The sequence below is a fragment of the Coregonus clupeaformis genome, chromosome 17 (genome assembly GCF_020615455.1).
Source record: "Coregonus clupeaformis isolate EN_2021a chromosome 17, ASM2061545v1, whole genome shotgun sequence".
Classification (NCBI taxonomy): domain Eukaryota; kingdom Metazoa; phylum Chordata; class Actinopteri; order Salmoniformes; family Salmonidae; genus Coregonus; species Coregonus clupeaformis.
The window spans coordinates 66,103,261-66,119,917 of record NC_059208.1 but is presented as its reverse complement, the minus strand read 5'-3'; the positions used below and the strand labels follow the sequence as shown (position 1 = coordinate 66,119,917).

The 16,657-nt window shown below is 43.3% G+C and overlaps 2 protein-coding genes across 3 annotated transcripts; one reads left to right on the top strand and one right to left on the bottom strand.

Annotated features, from left to right (window-relative positions):
• The first annotated feature begins 2,282 nt into the window (after positions 1 to 2,282).
• On the top strand, positions 2,283 to 4,850 carry acot13 (acyl-CoA thioesterase 13). 2 transcript variants are annotated; one of them, XM_045226460.1, is made up of 4 exons: positions 2,283 to 2,447; positions 2,827 to 3,011; positions 3,507 to 3,735; positions 3,801 to 4,850. In XM_045226460.1, the coding sequence occupies exons 1-3, from the start codon at positions 2,364 to 2,366 to the stop codon at positions 3,685 to 3,687; spliced, it is 450 nt and encodes a 149-aa protein (XP_045082395.1). In that variant the 5' UTR covers positions 2,283 to 2,363; the 3' UTR covers positions 3,688 to 3,735; positions 3,801 to 4,850. The 2 variants fall into 2 exon arrangements, with proteins under 2 accessions (XP_045082395.1, XP_041757622.2); XM_041901688.2 differs by having other exon boundaries at positions 2,284 to 2,447; positions 3,507 to 4,850.
• Positions 4,851 to 5,233: 383 nt separating this feature from the next.
• Positions 5,234 to 9,540, bottom strand: LOC121585237 (uncharacterized protein C6orf62 homolog). The gene is made up of 5 exons (XM_041901687.2): positions 7,958 to 9,540; positions 7,456 to 7,632; positions 6,185 to 6,310; positions 5,798 to 5,932; positions 5,234 to 5,412 (listed from the first exon to the last, which is right to left on the bottom strand). Exons 1-5 carry the CDS (start codon positions 8,084 to 8,086, stop codon positions 5,287 to 5,289), a joined length of 693 nt encoding a protein of 230 aa, XP_041757621.1. The 5' UTR covers positions 8,087 to 9,540; the 3' UTR covers positions 5,234 to 5,286.
• Positions 9,541 to 16,657: the final 7,117 nt, after the last annotated feature.

Sequence of the window (16,657 nt, the reverse complement as noted above, 5' to 3'; positions counted from 1 at the left end):
TCAATCAATCAGATTCCAAACTCTCCACCATGGCCAAGACCAAAGAGATCTCCAAGGATGTCAGGGACAAGATTGTAGACCTACACAAGGCTGGTATGGGCTACAAGACCATCGCCAAGCAGCTTGGTGAGAAGGTGACAACAGTTGGTGCGATTATTCGCAAATGGAAGAAACACAAAATAACTGTCAATCTCCCTCGGCCTGGGGCTCCATGCAAGATTTCACCTCGTGGAGTTGCAATGATCATGAGAACGGGGAGGAATCAGCCCAGAACTACACGGGAGGATCTTGTCAATGATCTCAAGGCAGCTGGGACCATAGTCACCAAGAAAACAATTGGTAACACATTACGCCGTGAAGGACTGAAATCATGCAGCGCCTGCAAGGTCCCCCTGCTCAAGAAAGCACATATACAGGGCCGTCTGAAGTTTGCCAATGAACATCTGAATGATTCAGAGGAGAACTGGGTGAAAGTGTTGTGGTCAGATGAGACCAAAATCAAGCTCTTTGGCATCAACTCAACTCGCCGTGTTTGAAGGAGGAGGAATGCTGCCTATGACCCTAAGAACACCATCCCCACCGTCAAACATGGAGGTGGAAACATTATGCTTGGGGGTGTTTTTCTGCTAAGGGGACAGGACAACTTCACCGCATCAAAGGGACGATGGGCGGGGCCATGTACCGTCAAATCTTGGGTGAAAACCTCCTTCCCTCAGCCAGGGCATTGAAAATGGGTCGTGGATGGGTATTCCAGCATGACAATGACCCAAAACACACGGCCAAGGCAACAAAGGAGTGGCTCAAGAAGAAGCACATGAAGGTCCTGGAGTGGCCTAGCCAGTCTCCAGACCTTAATCCCATAGAAAATCTGTGGAGGGAGCTGAAGGTTCGAGTTGTCAAACGTCAGCCTCGAAACCTTAATGACTTGGAGAAGATCTGCAAAGAGGAGTGGGACAAAATCCCTCCTGAGATGTGTGCAAACCTGGTGGCCAACTACAAGAAACGTCTGACCTCCCTGATTGCCAACAAGGGTTTTGCCACCAAGTACTAAGTCATGTTTTGCAGAGGGGTCAAATAGTTATTTCCCTCATTAAAATGCAAATCAATTTATAACATTTTTGACATGCGTTTTCTGGATTTTTTTGTTGTTATTCTGTCTCTCACTGTTCAAATAAACCTACCATTAAAATTATAGACTGATCATGTCTTTGTCAGTGGGCAAACGTACAAAATCAGCAGGGGATCAAATACTTTTTTCCCTCACTGTAAGTAGTTCTTTAAAGTATTTTTACACCACTGGCTAATCTTACACTTAACCTGGCATAGAAAATCAAAACATTTACAAAATAGACATTAATGTTGTAAACAGGCCTAGAAAATACATATTGCAATAAGTGTCAGTCCTCTTTGCTCTTGTCCAACTTCTGTCTCTTAACTTTGGGTGGGCTACTTTTCCTCTCTTCCACTGCAAAAACCGCTCCTTGTCAGCCTCGAAAAATGAGTTCAATGCTCTCTGAAAGTTAACACAACATGCATGCAGTTAGGTGAGGGATGGTTCTTGTTTGGTCAGTTGTTTTCAGACCTGTTCAGTTCATGTCCAATGCCTCCAACTTGATCATCTTTGATGGTGCATATGTTCCCATTAATTTGCCTTGATAGCTGAATCTATTCCAAGGTGATGATGGACATAACATTAGAACAGTTTTGAGGCCTGAAAATATCGGACAAACTTTGATATGGCAGTGAACTCTCAGAAATAACTTTTACCACAAACCAAACAGGCTGTGGGGTAAAACAGGCTATTGGCAACACACTGGATAGAATTTCAATAGTTTCGTACAAGGGAAAGGAGATCTAATAATAATTGGACTGATATGAGCTAGCTAGCTATACCTCGCTTTCCCAGTCATTTTCAGCAAGGCAACGTCAGCTTTGAGCCTCGTTTATTATTAAGTCGACTTGGAAATATTACTAATTGTTTCTCTATTTCATAGCGATGCTTAAATCTTGTTAGATGCGACGGAAAGCCATTTTAGTTGAGTGTTGTTGCTGGATGTGTGTCACCAGTTACAGCTGTGAGAGCATCTAAATAGTCCGGCTTGACGCAAAGATCCGTTTTTAGGTTGAATATTAAATTCAAGTCAATATGCCGAAAATGAACACGAACTCCATCAATATATAAGACACTTTCATATGCGAGTAAAAAAAAAAAAGCATAATCATGGCCAATAAATATGAAATCAAAGCGGAACCTTGTTAAACTGTCTATGATTTCCGGAACACTTAGCTATCAGAACAGTTTCCTGTTTGGAGGAAAATCTACTTGTAAGAAGTTGACATTGAACACATTCAGCGTTAAAAACATGGTTTCTCTGTCTTTAAACTCGTTAAAAACAATCATGCGGGCGATGGTGGACACTCCGGGGTTTGATCGAGTTTTAAGTAAGGTATGTCACAGTAAAAAAATAAAATATTTTACGAGTTACTGTACAATAAACTACTGTAAGCACCGGAGGTTGCGGCCCAACTCCACCCATTTACCTCCTTGACAGGCTTGTTGTGCATGTAAAAATACCATTTTGAAAAAACTTACATTTTCTCTCGTTACCTAGGGTGAATCTCAATTATATTTTCTTGATTCCTCACTTCCTCCCTCGTGTCCTTTTCATTGCACATCTGAGGTTCCTCCAATGCATTTTGAGGAGGCAAGTAGAGGAGACAAGGAAATATTCAGATTTACCCCTAGTCTTGCTACTCTGATATATTACAATGCCGTCTTCTTTAATTGTTCAAGGAATAATGAATGACTGGTTGTCTGTTTCCCAGGTGGACATTGTAACAGCCAGCCCAGGGACAGTGGTGTGTGAGTTTAAAGTTGAAGAGGAGCACACCAACCGGGGGGGCACCCTTCACGGGGGTCTAACGGCAACGCTGGTCGACGTCATCTCCACCACGGCCATCATGTACACGGAACGGGGGGCGCCTGGTGTCAGCGTGGACATGAACATCACGTGAGTTTTATAGTTTAAATTACACTAGCTAGCTGATACACGGGGAATAGCCTGGTCTCAGATGTTTGTGCGGTTTGGCATGATGGCACAAAGACTGGTACCCACGCTTGATAATATATGTGTAGAACAAATCTGTCGATGTGCCCTTAAGCAAGGCACTTAACCCTAATTGCTCCTGTAAGTCGCTCTGGATAAGAGTCTGCTAAATGACTAAAATGTAAATAATATGTGTAGAATGCATGTGCTCTATGTAGAGGCCACCAGAACAAGACTTTGCTGTTTTGGTTTTCTAGTCTTGGGCTGAGCCCAAACTGTCTAGGCCTCTACAAGTCACACACTGTAGTAGGTGAAGGATTAAAGAGTAACCGGTTGTCAAAACACAATGGAACATCTCACTGTGTCTGAAATAGCGCTCTAGGGCTCTGGTCTAAAGAAGTGCACAGTAGGGTGCCATTTGGGACTCACTCACTGAATGGAACAACTGTTTACCGACAGGTACATGAACGCTGCCAAGGTGGGTGAGGACGTGCTGATCACTGCCAAGGTGTTGAAGCAAGGACGGACCCTGGCGTTCGCTACTGTAGACCTCACTAGCAAAGCCTCCGGGAAACTCATCGCACAAGGAAGACACACAAAGCACCTTGGTAGCGAGATCAGCCGCTCGGTGGAAGGGTGACGTTGCCCCTAGACGCTGAGCTTGGGTCGGTTTTGCATTCCCCCCCCACTAATGGTTAGGATTGGGGGGGGAAGCTGATCCGAGATCTGTACCTAGGGGAAACTCCCCCCCCAGAGACACTGTCAGCAAATTGGGAATTATCATACTGCTGCTGTGTAGTACTGTCAGGCAGGAAGTCTGTGGGTGAAGATGACTGTTGTGGTACTGTGTCAGTAATTGTTCTTCACCCCCACAGACTTGCTAAATATTTTTTGCATGTCATTCTGCTGTAAATATATACTTTGTGTACACACAATAAAACACACCAGGAAATACTTTAAAGTTTGCACTGTATTGGGATATTGTTCAGCCGTGTTGATTTTTTTAGATTCATTTCAAAATGAAGAATAAACTCAGAAAAATGACCCGCCTTTAATCGAACATATTGAATCAACAAAGAAAACCCTAAATTAAATGTACTGACTGATTTGTGCCTTATTTCTCCCAGCAAAGCAAGCTTGCAAAAAAACACCCCATTTTACATTTTATAAGCACTGCAACAATTAGTACTCTTTAGGATACTTGTCTGTCAAATTAAAGAACATAAAAATGTAACGATCCCATTAATTTTAACTCAACAACCTGTTCCATTGTTAGGTACATTAGCTTTAACATTAGTTCTTCCATATTCAACACCCATGCCAACCCACACCCGGGAAAAAAACAAACCCATCCTATTTCAGTAGCTTGAATGGCTTGCGTGGTTACAACCTTCAGCATATAACAAACATATTCAACCCTGTATACTCCAGATCTTACCAACGGTCCCTCCCATCAGTTCCCATCTATACTCCAGATCTTACAAATGGTGTTCCTGGAATATTTCACAGGAAAAGCAAATTAACCCCAAAATAAAAAGAGCCAAACATTAAACAACGGTGGCTTAAAAGGAAAAATAAAGCTGTAACTACCTACACCAAATGATTTGACAAATACTGTTCACCTTTTATCTTTGCTTTACAGGAAACGTTTTAACACCACCTAGGCTGACCTGTCATCATAGATTGAACCTAGTTGTTCTAGAACCCCCCCCCCCAGTATATTTTCCTCTTTCACCTATCTTTGAAATGACAGAAGCTTTTCCAATCTGTTATGAGATGGGTTACGATGCGTCCAGCAGAGACTGAGGACCCCCCGTGAACATCATGAAAACCTGGTGTGGCTTCGTTCCTGCTTGGTAGCAACATAAAGAGTTCCTTCAGTGGACTGGATTCGTCTGTGTCGTTGACAGTGCAGCTCTAGGTTGAATAACCAACCACTCAAATCAATGTTCGTGCAGGTTCAAAATAAACCAAAAGATGGATGGAGAAATGGGTGAGGATAAAAGGGACAACCAATCCCAAACGGGTGGAGCAGAGCTTGGTAGGGAAAAACATGTGGATTCAGGAGGATGGAAACTAACAAACACGTGGTTAACAACAAATAGGAGATCCAAGCATCAGTTCAATTCTATTCAATGGAAGGAAGAATGTGTGGTGGATGAGAGAGGTCAACTTGCTTCAGCGGCTTGGGGGGTTAGTCTTCTGTGTTGTGGGTGGAAGCCATGGAGGCAGGCTGGCCCTAGTCAGGCATGTACGGGCGGAGATGGTCCTCGATGTCGCCAACGCCCCAGCACGTTAGCTGGTCCTGGGGCAGGTAGAGGCAAAGGCTGCACAACTTGACAACGGTGGCCTTGGTTTTAGGAGTCTGACAGGGACAGAAGAGATGACGAGAGAGAACATGGTTGACAGAGAGAAGGGTAAAACCATAGAATCTATTAATAATAAGTCATTTCACTAATATATTCTAGTTCTATGGGTAAGACATCATTGTCCCATGACAGAAAGAGGACTGTTTTGTCTGAATGATCCTCTACCAGCTACATTAGTGCTCCAATTAGAGCTCTTAGCTTTCCCAAAGCCATTGTGACTAGTGCAGTGGTGACAGGGTAGCATTGAGGGGAGTCTGCCACAAAGAGAAGGACTGTCAGACAAGCTACATGCCCAAATGGTGATCCATTTCCAACATGGTGCGCTACCTTTGACCAGAGCTCTACGGGCGGTAAGCTCAGCTGTGCCGTGTATGGACTGACCTGTAAGTGCTGTCGGTCCATAAAGAGGAAAACGGACTGAGTGGGGTTGTTCAGAACCATTCCAGCCTTGTCCCTCCGGCCGACAGCATGCAACAACTGCTTCTCGTAGTCTCCATGATGAAACTCAAACTTGGCCTGTGGATAAACATTGGATTACAAGTGCAATAAGCCCTACTCCGTCCACCATGACTGGCCCTCAACATAACAGTATAAAATACTCTTTGAATATATGACAATTTAATTCAGGGGCATATTAACTCGGTACCAAACAGAGAGGGACTACCTGAATGTCCAATAAGAAACTTGTTTTCATTGCAAACCTTTTCCCTACGGTGTGCGCTAGTGAATACGACCCAGCTATTTGATGAAGGAAGCTAAATGTTTTACCTGAACAGGCCTGAAGGGTTCGTCCTCGGCCCCCTTCCATCTGGAGAACAGGAGACAGACTATCTTCTCTATGTCGTTGCGCGGCCACAGGATGAAGTCCATCTCCTGGGTGCACCCTATGACATCCTGCAACAACAGAGAGGAAAGCTACAGTCAATAAACAGCATAATGTCTGTTCACTTTCCAAACAGCACCCTATCCCCTACATAGTGCACTACTTTAGACCAGAGAATGGCACCCTATTCCCTATATAGTGCACTACTTTAGACCAGAGAATGGCACCCTATTCCCTATATAGTGCACTACTTTAGACCAGAGAATGGAACCCTATTCCCTATATAGTGCACTACTTTAGACCAGAGAATGGCACCCTATTCCCTATATAGTGCACTACTTTAGACCAGAGAATGGCACCCTATTCCCTATATAGTGCACTACTTTGGACCAGAACCCTATGTCACTAGCTAGGTTTCCATCCAATTGGCGACAGATTTCCATATGAATATTCAAAGATTTGCATAAAGAAAATGTACCCTTTCCCCACCAGTGGTGTGTTTCCACCAAACGGACTTGTTGTGGATAAAAATCAATGCGTGATGACGTAGCACACAAAATGTACTTTTTCGCTTAAATTTTCATGTACCGAATAAAACTCTAAAGTGTTGCTTTAAATAGCAAATGTGCCTATTCTGGTCTTAGTCAACAGCTGGCAGATTCAGTAGGTTAGTCTACATTATGAGATTATTCTGGATATTTTTAATTGTCAAACGGCAGTCAAGCATCGATGCCGAAAGGTGCAACGAGCACATCAACGTGCACCACCCTTTGAAGTTCATCATAACATATTTCAGCTGATAAACGGCATGGTTTCAGCTAATAAACGGCATGGTTTCAGCTAATAAACGGCATGGTTTCCAGAGCACTACAATGTGGTATGCTGGCTGAAACACTACAATGTGACACACTGGCTGAAACACTACAATGTGGTATGCTGGCTGAAACACTACAATGTGACACACTGGCTGAAACACTACAATGTGGTATGCTGGCTGAAACACTACAATGTGACACACTGGCTGAAACACTACAATGTGACACACTGGCTGAAACACTACAATGTGAGTCATGCTAGTAGAAATGAGGAACATTCATTGTTGACACATTTCCTCAACAACAACTAGGAATGGCCAACTGTCTGTGTCCATCGCAGTGTTTGTAAGCACATGGTTTGGTAGGTTTGCCCAATGGAAGGAATCCGGTTCTTGACTTACCCTGCGCATTGACTGGTAGCGTGGGGCATGTAACTGCACAACATCTTTTTGCATTAGTTCTATGGAACTCTGGAGGGAGTAGCTGGAATCCTGCACACCTTTCAGGATAGTCTCTTCATAGTTGTTGGTCATCACTGGTACCACTTCAGCTACCTCAAACAGTGCAGACTTCTTCTTCTGCCATAGGAAGGAGCACAGAGGAAAGGGAAGAGACATTAAAGGGATACTTGGGGATGTTGACAATGAGGCCCTTTATCAACTTCCCCAGAGTCAGATGAACTCGTGGATCCGATGTTAATGTCCAGTATGAAGTTAGTTAAGAGGTAGTTTTGCGAGCCAATGCTAATTAGCATTGACTTAAGTCATTGCACTAACGCTAGTTAGCAGCTTCCTTCAAACTGCAGGCAGAGACAAATGGTATCCACGAGTTAATCAGACTCTGGCGAAGCAGATAAAGGGCCTCACTGCCAAAATCTTTAATTGCGTCCTCCATAATACTCACCTTGTCTTTGAACACAAAGGCTACGTAGATCTTGAAGTCAAACTGGTCAGCCAAAGATTCCCTTTTCTTTCGAATCTGAGCACGGAGTCTATCTCTAGTTTGGTTTCTTCTCCAGGTTGGGTCCCCCATTATTAGATTTTGGTGCTAGTGTCTTCTCTTTTACAGAATATTTTGACTATACTTTCGAGTTGTCTATTTACTTGAGAGAAATGTAGCTAGTTAGCTACCCTTTACAGAAACGAGAAATCTAATTATTCTACACTAGCTCTTTCGAAATAACTAACTGAAGGAGGAAACAAATGAAATATCAAGCTATGTCATTTTAAATGTATTTAAATGGATATGCTCAGGAGGGGGGTTCTTAATCAATATTTGGCTACATTTGTTTTATTAATTACTCAAGAAGCCATGTGATTAAAAGTATGACATTCGAATACAGGCCAAAGGAACTTTAATTCAACACATCATTGGCCTAGTGAAAACAAATGAGCAAATCGCATTTAGGTGCACTTTTTCTTTATGTTACTGACAACTGCTAACAGAAAGGATAGCCATTTCCAAAACCCATACCGACACTAATTCTCGCTAGTGAAATAGAAGATTATTACACAAACTAAAAAGCAGACAATTCTATTCGTGTCTTCTCAAACTCAAAGCTTCGTCCATGACTGACGCCGTTTGTGTATTTCTCTGCAGAGACCGCGTTATGAAAGTGCTGCTGAATGACTGGGGGTATAGAAAACCATCATGGCAAGTAAATGTGGATGCCAGAAGATGTTGGCACCAAGTTACAACGTTAAAGTTTACAGCGTAGCTTGACATCTCGGGGCTTACTGCCATTGAACTGGCCCGCGGCCTTGTTTACTTCCATTGTCGATACTCATAGTGACGGAGTATTTTAGCTGACTAGCTAACATGAGCTAGCTAGGCTAAGCAGCATACACTTCAACACTAACTAGTTAGTGGGCCAACTAGCTAGCTACATCTTTTTACTACTTGACGTAATTGAGGCCTATGTCGTGCGGTTAGTTAACTAACTAGCTGACAGTCATCTTTCGTTTTACATTTAAGCCGAGTTCTGTCTGGCTTGCTTGGTATTTAATGTCGAATGACTTGTCCGGTTGACTGGCTATCTTAACTGTTGTCTCTCTGCATTTTAAATGACATTTTGCTTCAATATCATCATGATGTTTAGGATTCCCGTCGAGAGAACCAACTAGATTTTTTACAGCCAACAACAAACGTGTTCAAAATCTCTTTCACGCACTGAAGTTGAGGTATTAACTAGCTATCTGCGCTTGTTTTTCGTGGTTTTCTTCAGTCGTCACAACCACCAACTAACCTGCATGCCATGTCAAGATAAATTGACAAACCAACTGAAATCCTCCGTTCTTTCAGAGGACACATGACGTGGGTTGTCTCCTGGTGGACCCATATTTAACGATGTTTTTTGTAAAACGGCTTTTGTTCGGTTGAAGTATTCGGCCTGGTGTTGTCGTGTGGTAGCTAGCAGCTCGTCGTCGAACAACCTACCCAAAATGGCTGAACAGCGTCAGACAGCCACAACGAAGACGTGTTCTATCTGACAGAAACAGGAAGCGAGAGGCCCAACTCGGCGTCAATCTGTCTCCTTCCGGCAGGTGGCGTTGTTTCACCCACCAAGCGAGGAGTTTTTGTATGGGGGGGTTAAATCAAATTGTATTTGTCTCATGCGCTGAATACAACAGTTGTAGACCTTAGCGTGAAATGCTTACTTACAAGCCCATAACCAACAATGCAGTTCGAGAAAGAGTTAAGAAAATATTTACTAAATAAAATAAAGTACAAAATAAAATTTAAATAAAAAGTAATACAATAAAATAACAATAACGAGGCTATATACAGGGGGTACTGTTATCGAGTCAATGTGCTGGGGTACAGGTTAGTCGAGGTAATTTGTACATGTAGGTTGGGGCAAAGTGACTATGCATAGATAATAAACAGCGAGTAGCAGCAGTGTAAAAACAAAGGGGGGGTCAGTGTAAATAGTCCGGGTGGCCATTTGATTAATTGTTCAGCAGTCTTATGGCTTGGGGGTAGAAGCTGTTAAGAAGCATTTTGGATCTAGACTTGGCGCTCCGGTACCACTTGCCGTGCGGTAGCAGAGGGAACAGTCTATGACTTGGGTGACTGGAGTCTTTGACAATTTTTTGGGCCTTCCTCTGACACCGCCTAGTATAGAGGTCCTGGATGGCAGGAAGCTTGGCCCCAGTGATGTAAAAATAAAAATTAAAGCAATCGGAGTTAATTCTAATTGATCTCTGTAATTCTCTTGGCTGCCCCCTAAAAAACGTAATGTGAAAACAGTGCCTGATATCCTAAGAATTTATTTGTGTTGGGCTGGCCCGGGGTTGATGGTTTGCGCAGCATTGTAGCCTATATAGACCAACGCCTGGATGGCAGGAATCTTGGCCCCAGTGAAGTACTGGGCCATACGCACTACCCTCTGGAGTGCCTTACGGTCAGATGCCGAGCAGTTGACATATCAGGTGGTGATGCAACCGGTCAGGATGCTCAATGGTGCAGCTGTAGAACTTTTTGAGCATCTGGGGACCCATGCCAAATATTTTCAGTCTCCTGAGGGGGAAAAGGTGTCGTCATGGCTCTTCACCACTGTCTTGGTGTGTTTGGACCATGATAGTTTGTTGGTGATGTGGACACCAAGGAACTTGAAACTCTCAACCTGCTCCACTACAGCCCCATCGATGAGAAAGGGGGCCTGTTCGGCCCTCCTTTCCTGTAGTCCACGATCAGCTCCTTTGTCTTGCTCACATTGAGGGAGAGGTTGTTGTCCTGGCAACACACTGCCAGGTCTCTGACCTCCTCCCTATAGGCTGTCTCATCGTTGTCGGTGATCAGGCCTACCACTGTTGTCGTCAGCAAACTTAATGATGGTGTTCGAGTCGTGTTTGGCCATGCAGTCATGGGTGAACAGGGAGTACAGGAGGGGACTGAGCACGCACCCCTGAAGGGCCCCCGTGTTGAGGATCAGCGTGGCAGATGTGTTGTTGCCTACCCTTACCACCTGGGGGCGGCCCGTCAGGACGTCCAGAATCCAGTTGCAGAGGGAGGTGTTTAGTCCCAGGGTCCTTAGCTTAGTGATGAGCTTTGTGGGCACTATGGTGTTGAACGCTGAGCTGTAGTCAATGAACAGCATTCTCACATAGGTGTTCCTTTTGTCCAGGTGGGAAAGGGCAGTGTGGCGTGCGATTGAGATTGCGTCATCTGTGGATCTGTTGGGGCGGTATGCGAATTGGAGTGGGTCTAGGGTTTCTGGAATGATGGTGTTGATGGGAGCCATGACCAGCCTTTCAAAGCACTTCATGGCTACCGACGTGAGTGCTACGGGGCAGTAATTATTTAGGCAGGTTACCTTTGCTTCCTTGGGCACAGGGACTATGGTGGTCTGCTTGTAAGATGTAGGTATTACCGACTCGGTCAGGGAGAGTTTGGAAATGTCAGTGAAGACACTTGCCAGTTGGTCAGCGCATGCTCTGAGTACACATCCTGGTAATCCGTCTGGTCCCGCAGCTTTGTGAATGTTGACTTGTTTAAAGGTCTTGCTCACGTCGGCTACCGAGAGCGTGATCACACAGTCGTCCGGAACAGCTGGTGCTCTCATGCATACTTCAGTGTCGCTTGCCTCGAAGCGAGCATAAAAGGCATTTAGCCCATCTGGTAGGCTCGCTTCACTGGGCAGCTCGCGGCTGGGTTTCCCTTTGGACTAACTGGTTTTGACTCATTACATACGCTGCTGCTACTATTTATTATCTGTCACTTTATTCCTAGTTATATAGTGCATTCGGAAAGTATTCAGACCCCTTTACTTTTTCCACATTTTGTTACGTTACATCCTTATTCTAAAATGGATTAAATTAAATATTTCCCTCATCAATCTACACACAATACCCCATAATGACAAAGCGAAAACAGGTTTTTAGAAGTTTTGGCAAATGTATTAAACATAAAAAACAGAAATACTTTATTTACATAAGTATTCAGACCCTTTGTTATGAGACTCGATATTGAGTTCAGGTGCATCCTGTTTCCTTTGATCAACATTGAGATGTTTCTACAACTTGATTGGAGTCCACTTGATTGGACATGATTTGGAAAGGCACCCACCTGTCTATATAAGGTCCCACAGTTGACAGTGCATGTCAGAGCAAAAATCAAGCCATGAGGTCGAAGGAATTGTCCGTAGAGCTCCCAGACAGGATTGTGTCAAGGCACAGATCTGGGGAAGGGTACCAAAAAATTTCTGCAGCATTGAAGGTCCCCAAGAACACAGTGGCCTCCATCATTCTTAAATGGAAGGATTTTGGAACCACCAAGACTCTTCCTAGAGCTGGCCGTCCGGCCAAACTGAGCAATTGGGGGAGAAGGGCCATGGTCAGGGAGGTGACCAAGAATCTGATGGTCACTCTGACAGAGCTCCAAAGTTCCTCTGTGGAGATGGGAGAACCTTCCAGAAGGACAACCATCTCTGCAGCACTCCATCAATCAGGCCTTTATGGTAGAGTGGCCAAACGGAAGCAACTCCTCAGTAAAAGACATATGACAGCCCACTTGGAGTTTGCCAAAAGGCACCTAAAAACCATGATTCTCTGGTCTGGTGAAACCAAGATTGAACTCTTTGGACTGGATGCCAAGTGTCACGTCTGGAGGGAACTTGGCACCATTCCTACGGTGAATCATGGTGGTGGCAGCATCATGCTGTGTTTATGTCTTTCAGTGGCAGGGACTGGGACACTAGTCAGGATCGAGGGAAAGATGAACGGAGCAAAGTACAGAGAGATCCTTGCACAGCCAAGACAACGCAGGAGTGGCTTCGGGACAAGTCTCTGAATGTCCTTGAGTGGCCCAGTCAGAGCCCGGACTTGAACCCGATTTAACATCTCTGGAGAGACCTGAAAATAGCTGTGAAGTGACGCTCCCCATCCAACCTGACAGAGCTTGAGAGGATCTGCAGAGAAGAATGGGAGAAACTCCCCAAATACAGGTGTGCCAAGCTTGTAGCATCATATCCATGAAGACTCGAGGCTGTAATCGCTGCCAAAGGTGCTTCAACAAAGTACTGAGTAAAGGGTCTGAATACTTATGTAAATGTGATATTTTTGTAAAAAAATTGTACCCCTGCAAATAGATTTGGTTGGTACCCCGTGTATATAGCCAAGTTATCGTTACTCGTTGTGTATTTAGTATTACTTTTATTATTACATGTTTTATTTTTCTATTATTTCTCTATTTTCTTCTTCTCTGTATTGTTGGGAAGGGTCCGTCAGTAAGCATTTCACTGTTAGTCTCCACCTGTTGTTGGGAAGGGCCCAGTAAGCATTTCACTGTTAGTCTCCACCTGTTGTTGGTAAGGGCCCAGTAAGCATTTCACTGTTAGTCTCCACCTGTTGTTGGGAAGGGCCCAGTAAGCAATAATCAGCTAGTGTGAAATCAGATTTTTTACATTTTGACGTTTTTTTATAATTATATATGCAACACATTTTCAACCAACAGGTTTCTGTGCCAATGCACCAAATACAACCAATAAGCAATGCATAACTCTGATTACCGACTTCGAGTGCTCATTGTTTGAGTTTTCTACACCACAATCAAGTAGAGTATGTAAATCTGGACAAACAGAAATACATCCCTCTATTGTATTGAAGGATTGGTTTGATCAATCTCCGAATGTCATTAAACCTTTTGGTTCTTTCCATTAATCAAATGGCAGTTGCCCGGTTTGGATGTTGGAATTATATCAGAGTGCAGTGGATGAACATGAGCATCTACAGGAGACTTTTGAAGAAGCCTAATCCGATTAAAACATTGTGACAGGTTGTGTTTATGCCACACATAAAAGCGTTTACATTTTAAAAACTTAAATGAGAATTATTTAGGCTAAATTGAAGCATTAGGTTGAGGAATAGCCACTTGGATTGGAAAGGAGGTGGAACCTGTTTAAACAAGCCTGAATAGCTAAGCCTGCTGGGAGCATAGGACTATGTGGCTACATGATAGAGGATGACTGATCATCGGCAACAAAAATACAGAATATCATCATCAGAAGTAAAAATATAGCCAGACTGGCTACTGTGCCTTTCTAGAATATGTCTAGAAACTGCGTGTCTTCAATGTTCTTTCATGTGCAACGATGCACCTGCCCTCTCTGCCGCCTATCAGCTATTCCTCTATCTTGTGGATTTATATTGAACATTGGTGCAGATCAGTGGCGTTCAGTGCCGTTTAAGATGAGTGAGGACAATGTTTTTTTTTTTGATGAGCATGGCCTTATTTCTATTACAGCATATTGGATGACTGTCATTCATATTCCATTCACCCAGTTCAATGTAACAGCGATAGGTTTAGGCTACTACATGATACTCAAATGTTCCCTATAACCATCATGAGGTTGCTAATACCTAGCCTATGAATGAAAGTTTATAACGTAGTTGCACACAGGTCGAGAGAAAAGATTGAGGTGACAGACAGTGACACATGGACAGACAGTGACACATTCAATACCGCCTTGCACACTCTTGCCTGCATCTAGCTGATCTAGGGTGTAATCATTAGTCCAACAGTTGCAAACAAGAGTTTATATTGGACAAATTCAGGTATGTTTATCCCTGTTTTGTTCCAGTTGCTTCCGTTTAAGAAACGTTTTTCAACAGAATTGGATGAATGAATACACCCCTGATCAAGCGTAAACACAGTTCACTTTCATAGCAGCCACGTTGTATAATTCCTTCTCGCCTCTATACGCTCTCCTCCTCTCACCTTTCCCCTTCGCTTGTGGACTTCAATGCACAGCACATCAGCTGTATGTGACCAGGTGAAAAAACCTTTCTAAGCCAAACCATGTCATAACTGCTAACCACAGCCTACATCGTTGTCACCATATTAGCTAAAGTAACGTCATAGCCAACAAAGCTAATAGAACTAACGCGTTAGTAAACCCGCTACGATCATGCAGTAACGTTACAGTGTACAGTCAGTAAGCAGTTACACCGGCAGGCCCCGGTGGCAATAAATTAGTAAAACCAAAAGCTTACCTTGACAGTGTTGTGTTGGATAGTCATAGCCAGCTAGTTAACATAGCATCCCTCTGTTTGAGCAGGGTGTTTCAGTAGGCTAAACTAGCTAGCTGCATTTGCTACCTAAGTAAGTGAAACTGTTATGAAATCTCTCTCTTGCTTCTCCTTCATTTTGGAAGGAATTAATTTGTTCAAAACTGTTCAACTATTGTCATCTCTCTCTCTTTGAGTCAACTACTCTCCACATGTTATGCACTGCATTGCTAGCTAGCTGTAGCTTATGCTTTCAGTACTATATTCATTCTCTGATCAACAACATGTCAGTTCATGCTGCAAGAGCTCTGATAGGTTAGAGGACGTCCTCCAGAAGTTGTCATACTTACTGTGAGAACCATGAGCCCCTAGGTTTTGTATTGATGTCAATGTACCCAGAGGAGGACGGAAGCTAGCTGTCCTCCGGCTACACCATGGTGCTACCCTACAGAGTACAGAGTGCTGTCATTACAAAATAGTATGTTTTAATCAATTATTTGGTGACGTGATTATATCTAGTATAGTTTTATTTAAAAAGGATAACTTTTAAAATGTTTTTTTTTTTAATGGGTTTTTTTGTGAAATTCACTGAATAGGCTGGTCCTCCCCTTCCTCCTCTGAGGAGCCTCCACTGGTGCAGATTTGAATGATGTTATGTGTAGCATGATTGCTAGTTAGCCTATTGCAGATCTGGACAAATGATCCAACTACCACTATTGTCACTATGGATAGAGGGCAGGATAGACAGTTGACTGGTAGATTATATTGACCTGGTAGTGAGTGGATAAGGGAAGTATCAAAACATCTTCATATTTATTTTATTTTATTTATTTGACCTTTATTTAACCAGGTAAGCCAGTTGAGAACAAGTTCTCATTTACAACTGCGACCTGGCCAAGATAAAGCAAAGCAGTGCGATTAAAAACAACAACACAGAGTTACATATGGGGTAAAACAAAACATAAAGTCAAAAAATACAACAGAAAATATATATACACTGTGTGCAAATGTAGCAAGTTATGGAGGTAAAGCAATAAATAGGCCATAGTGCAAAATAATTACAATTAGTATTAACACTGGAATGATAGATGTGCAAGAGATGATGTGCAAATAGAGATACCGGGGTGCAAATGAGCAAAATAAATAACAATATAGGAATGAGGTAGTTGGGTGGGCTAATTTCAGATGGGCTGTGTACAGGTGCAGTGATCGGTAAGCTGCTCTGACAACTGATGCTTAAAGTTAGTGATTGAGATTCTTAATGTGAGTCTGGAAGGAGAGTTTACAGTCTAACCAGACACCTAGGCATTTGTAGTTGTCCACATACTCTAGGTCAGATCCGTCGAGAGTAGTGATTCTAGTCGGGTGGGCGGGTGCCAGCAGCGTTCGATTGAAGAGCATGCATTTAGTTTTACTAGTGTTTAAGAGCAGTTGGAGGCTACTGAAGGAGTGTTGTATGCCTTTGAAGCTCATTTGGAGGTTTGTTAACACAGTGTCCAATGAAGGGCCAGATGTATACAAAATGGTGTCGTCTGCGTAGAGGTGGATCTGAGAGTCACCAGCAGCAAGAGCGACATCATTGATATACACGGAGAAA

Excerpts from the sequence above, each read along its gene's own strand:
- LOC121585237 (XM_041901687.2), bottom strand. The coding sequence starts at position 8,086 with ATGGGGGACCCAACCTGGAGAAGAAACCAAACTAGAGATAGACTCCGT. Across the intron at positions 6,311-7,455 it reads GCTACCAGTCAATGCGCAGG|GATGTCATAGGGTGCACCCA; the intron begins GTAAGTCAAGAA and ends CTGTTGTTGCAG. Across the intron at positions 5,413-5,797 it reads TGGACCGACAGCACTTACAG|ACTCCTAAAACCAAGGCCAC; the intron begins GTCAGTCCATAC and ends TGTCCCTGTCAG.
- acot13 (XM_045226460.1), top strand. The coding sequence starts at position 2,364 with ATGGTTTCTCTGTCTTTAAACTCGTTAAAAACAATCATGCGGGCGATG. Across the intron at positions 2,448-2,826 it reads TTGATCGAGTTTTAAGTAAG|GTGGACATTGTAACAGCCAG; the intron begins GTATGTCACAGT and ends TCTGTTTCCCAG. Across the intron at positions 3,012-3,506 it reads AGCGTGGACATGAACATCAC|GTACATGAACGCTGCCAAGG; the intron begins GTGAGTTTTATA and ends GTTTACCGACAG.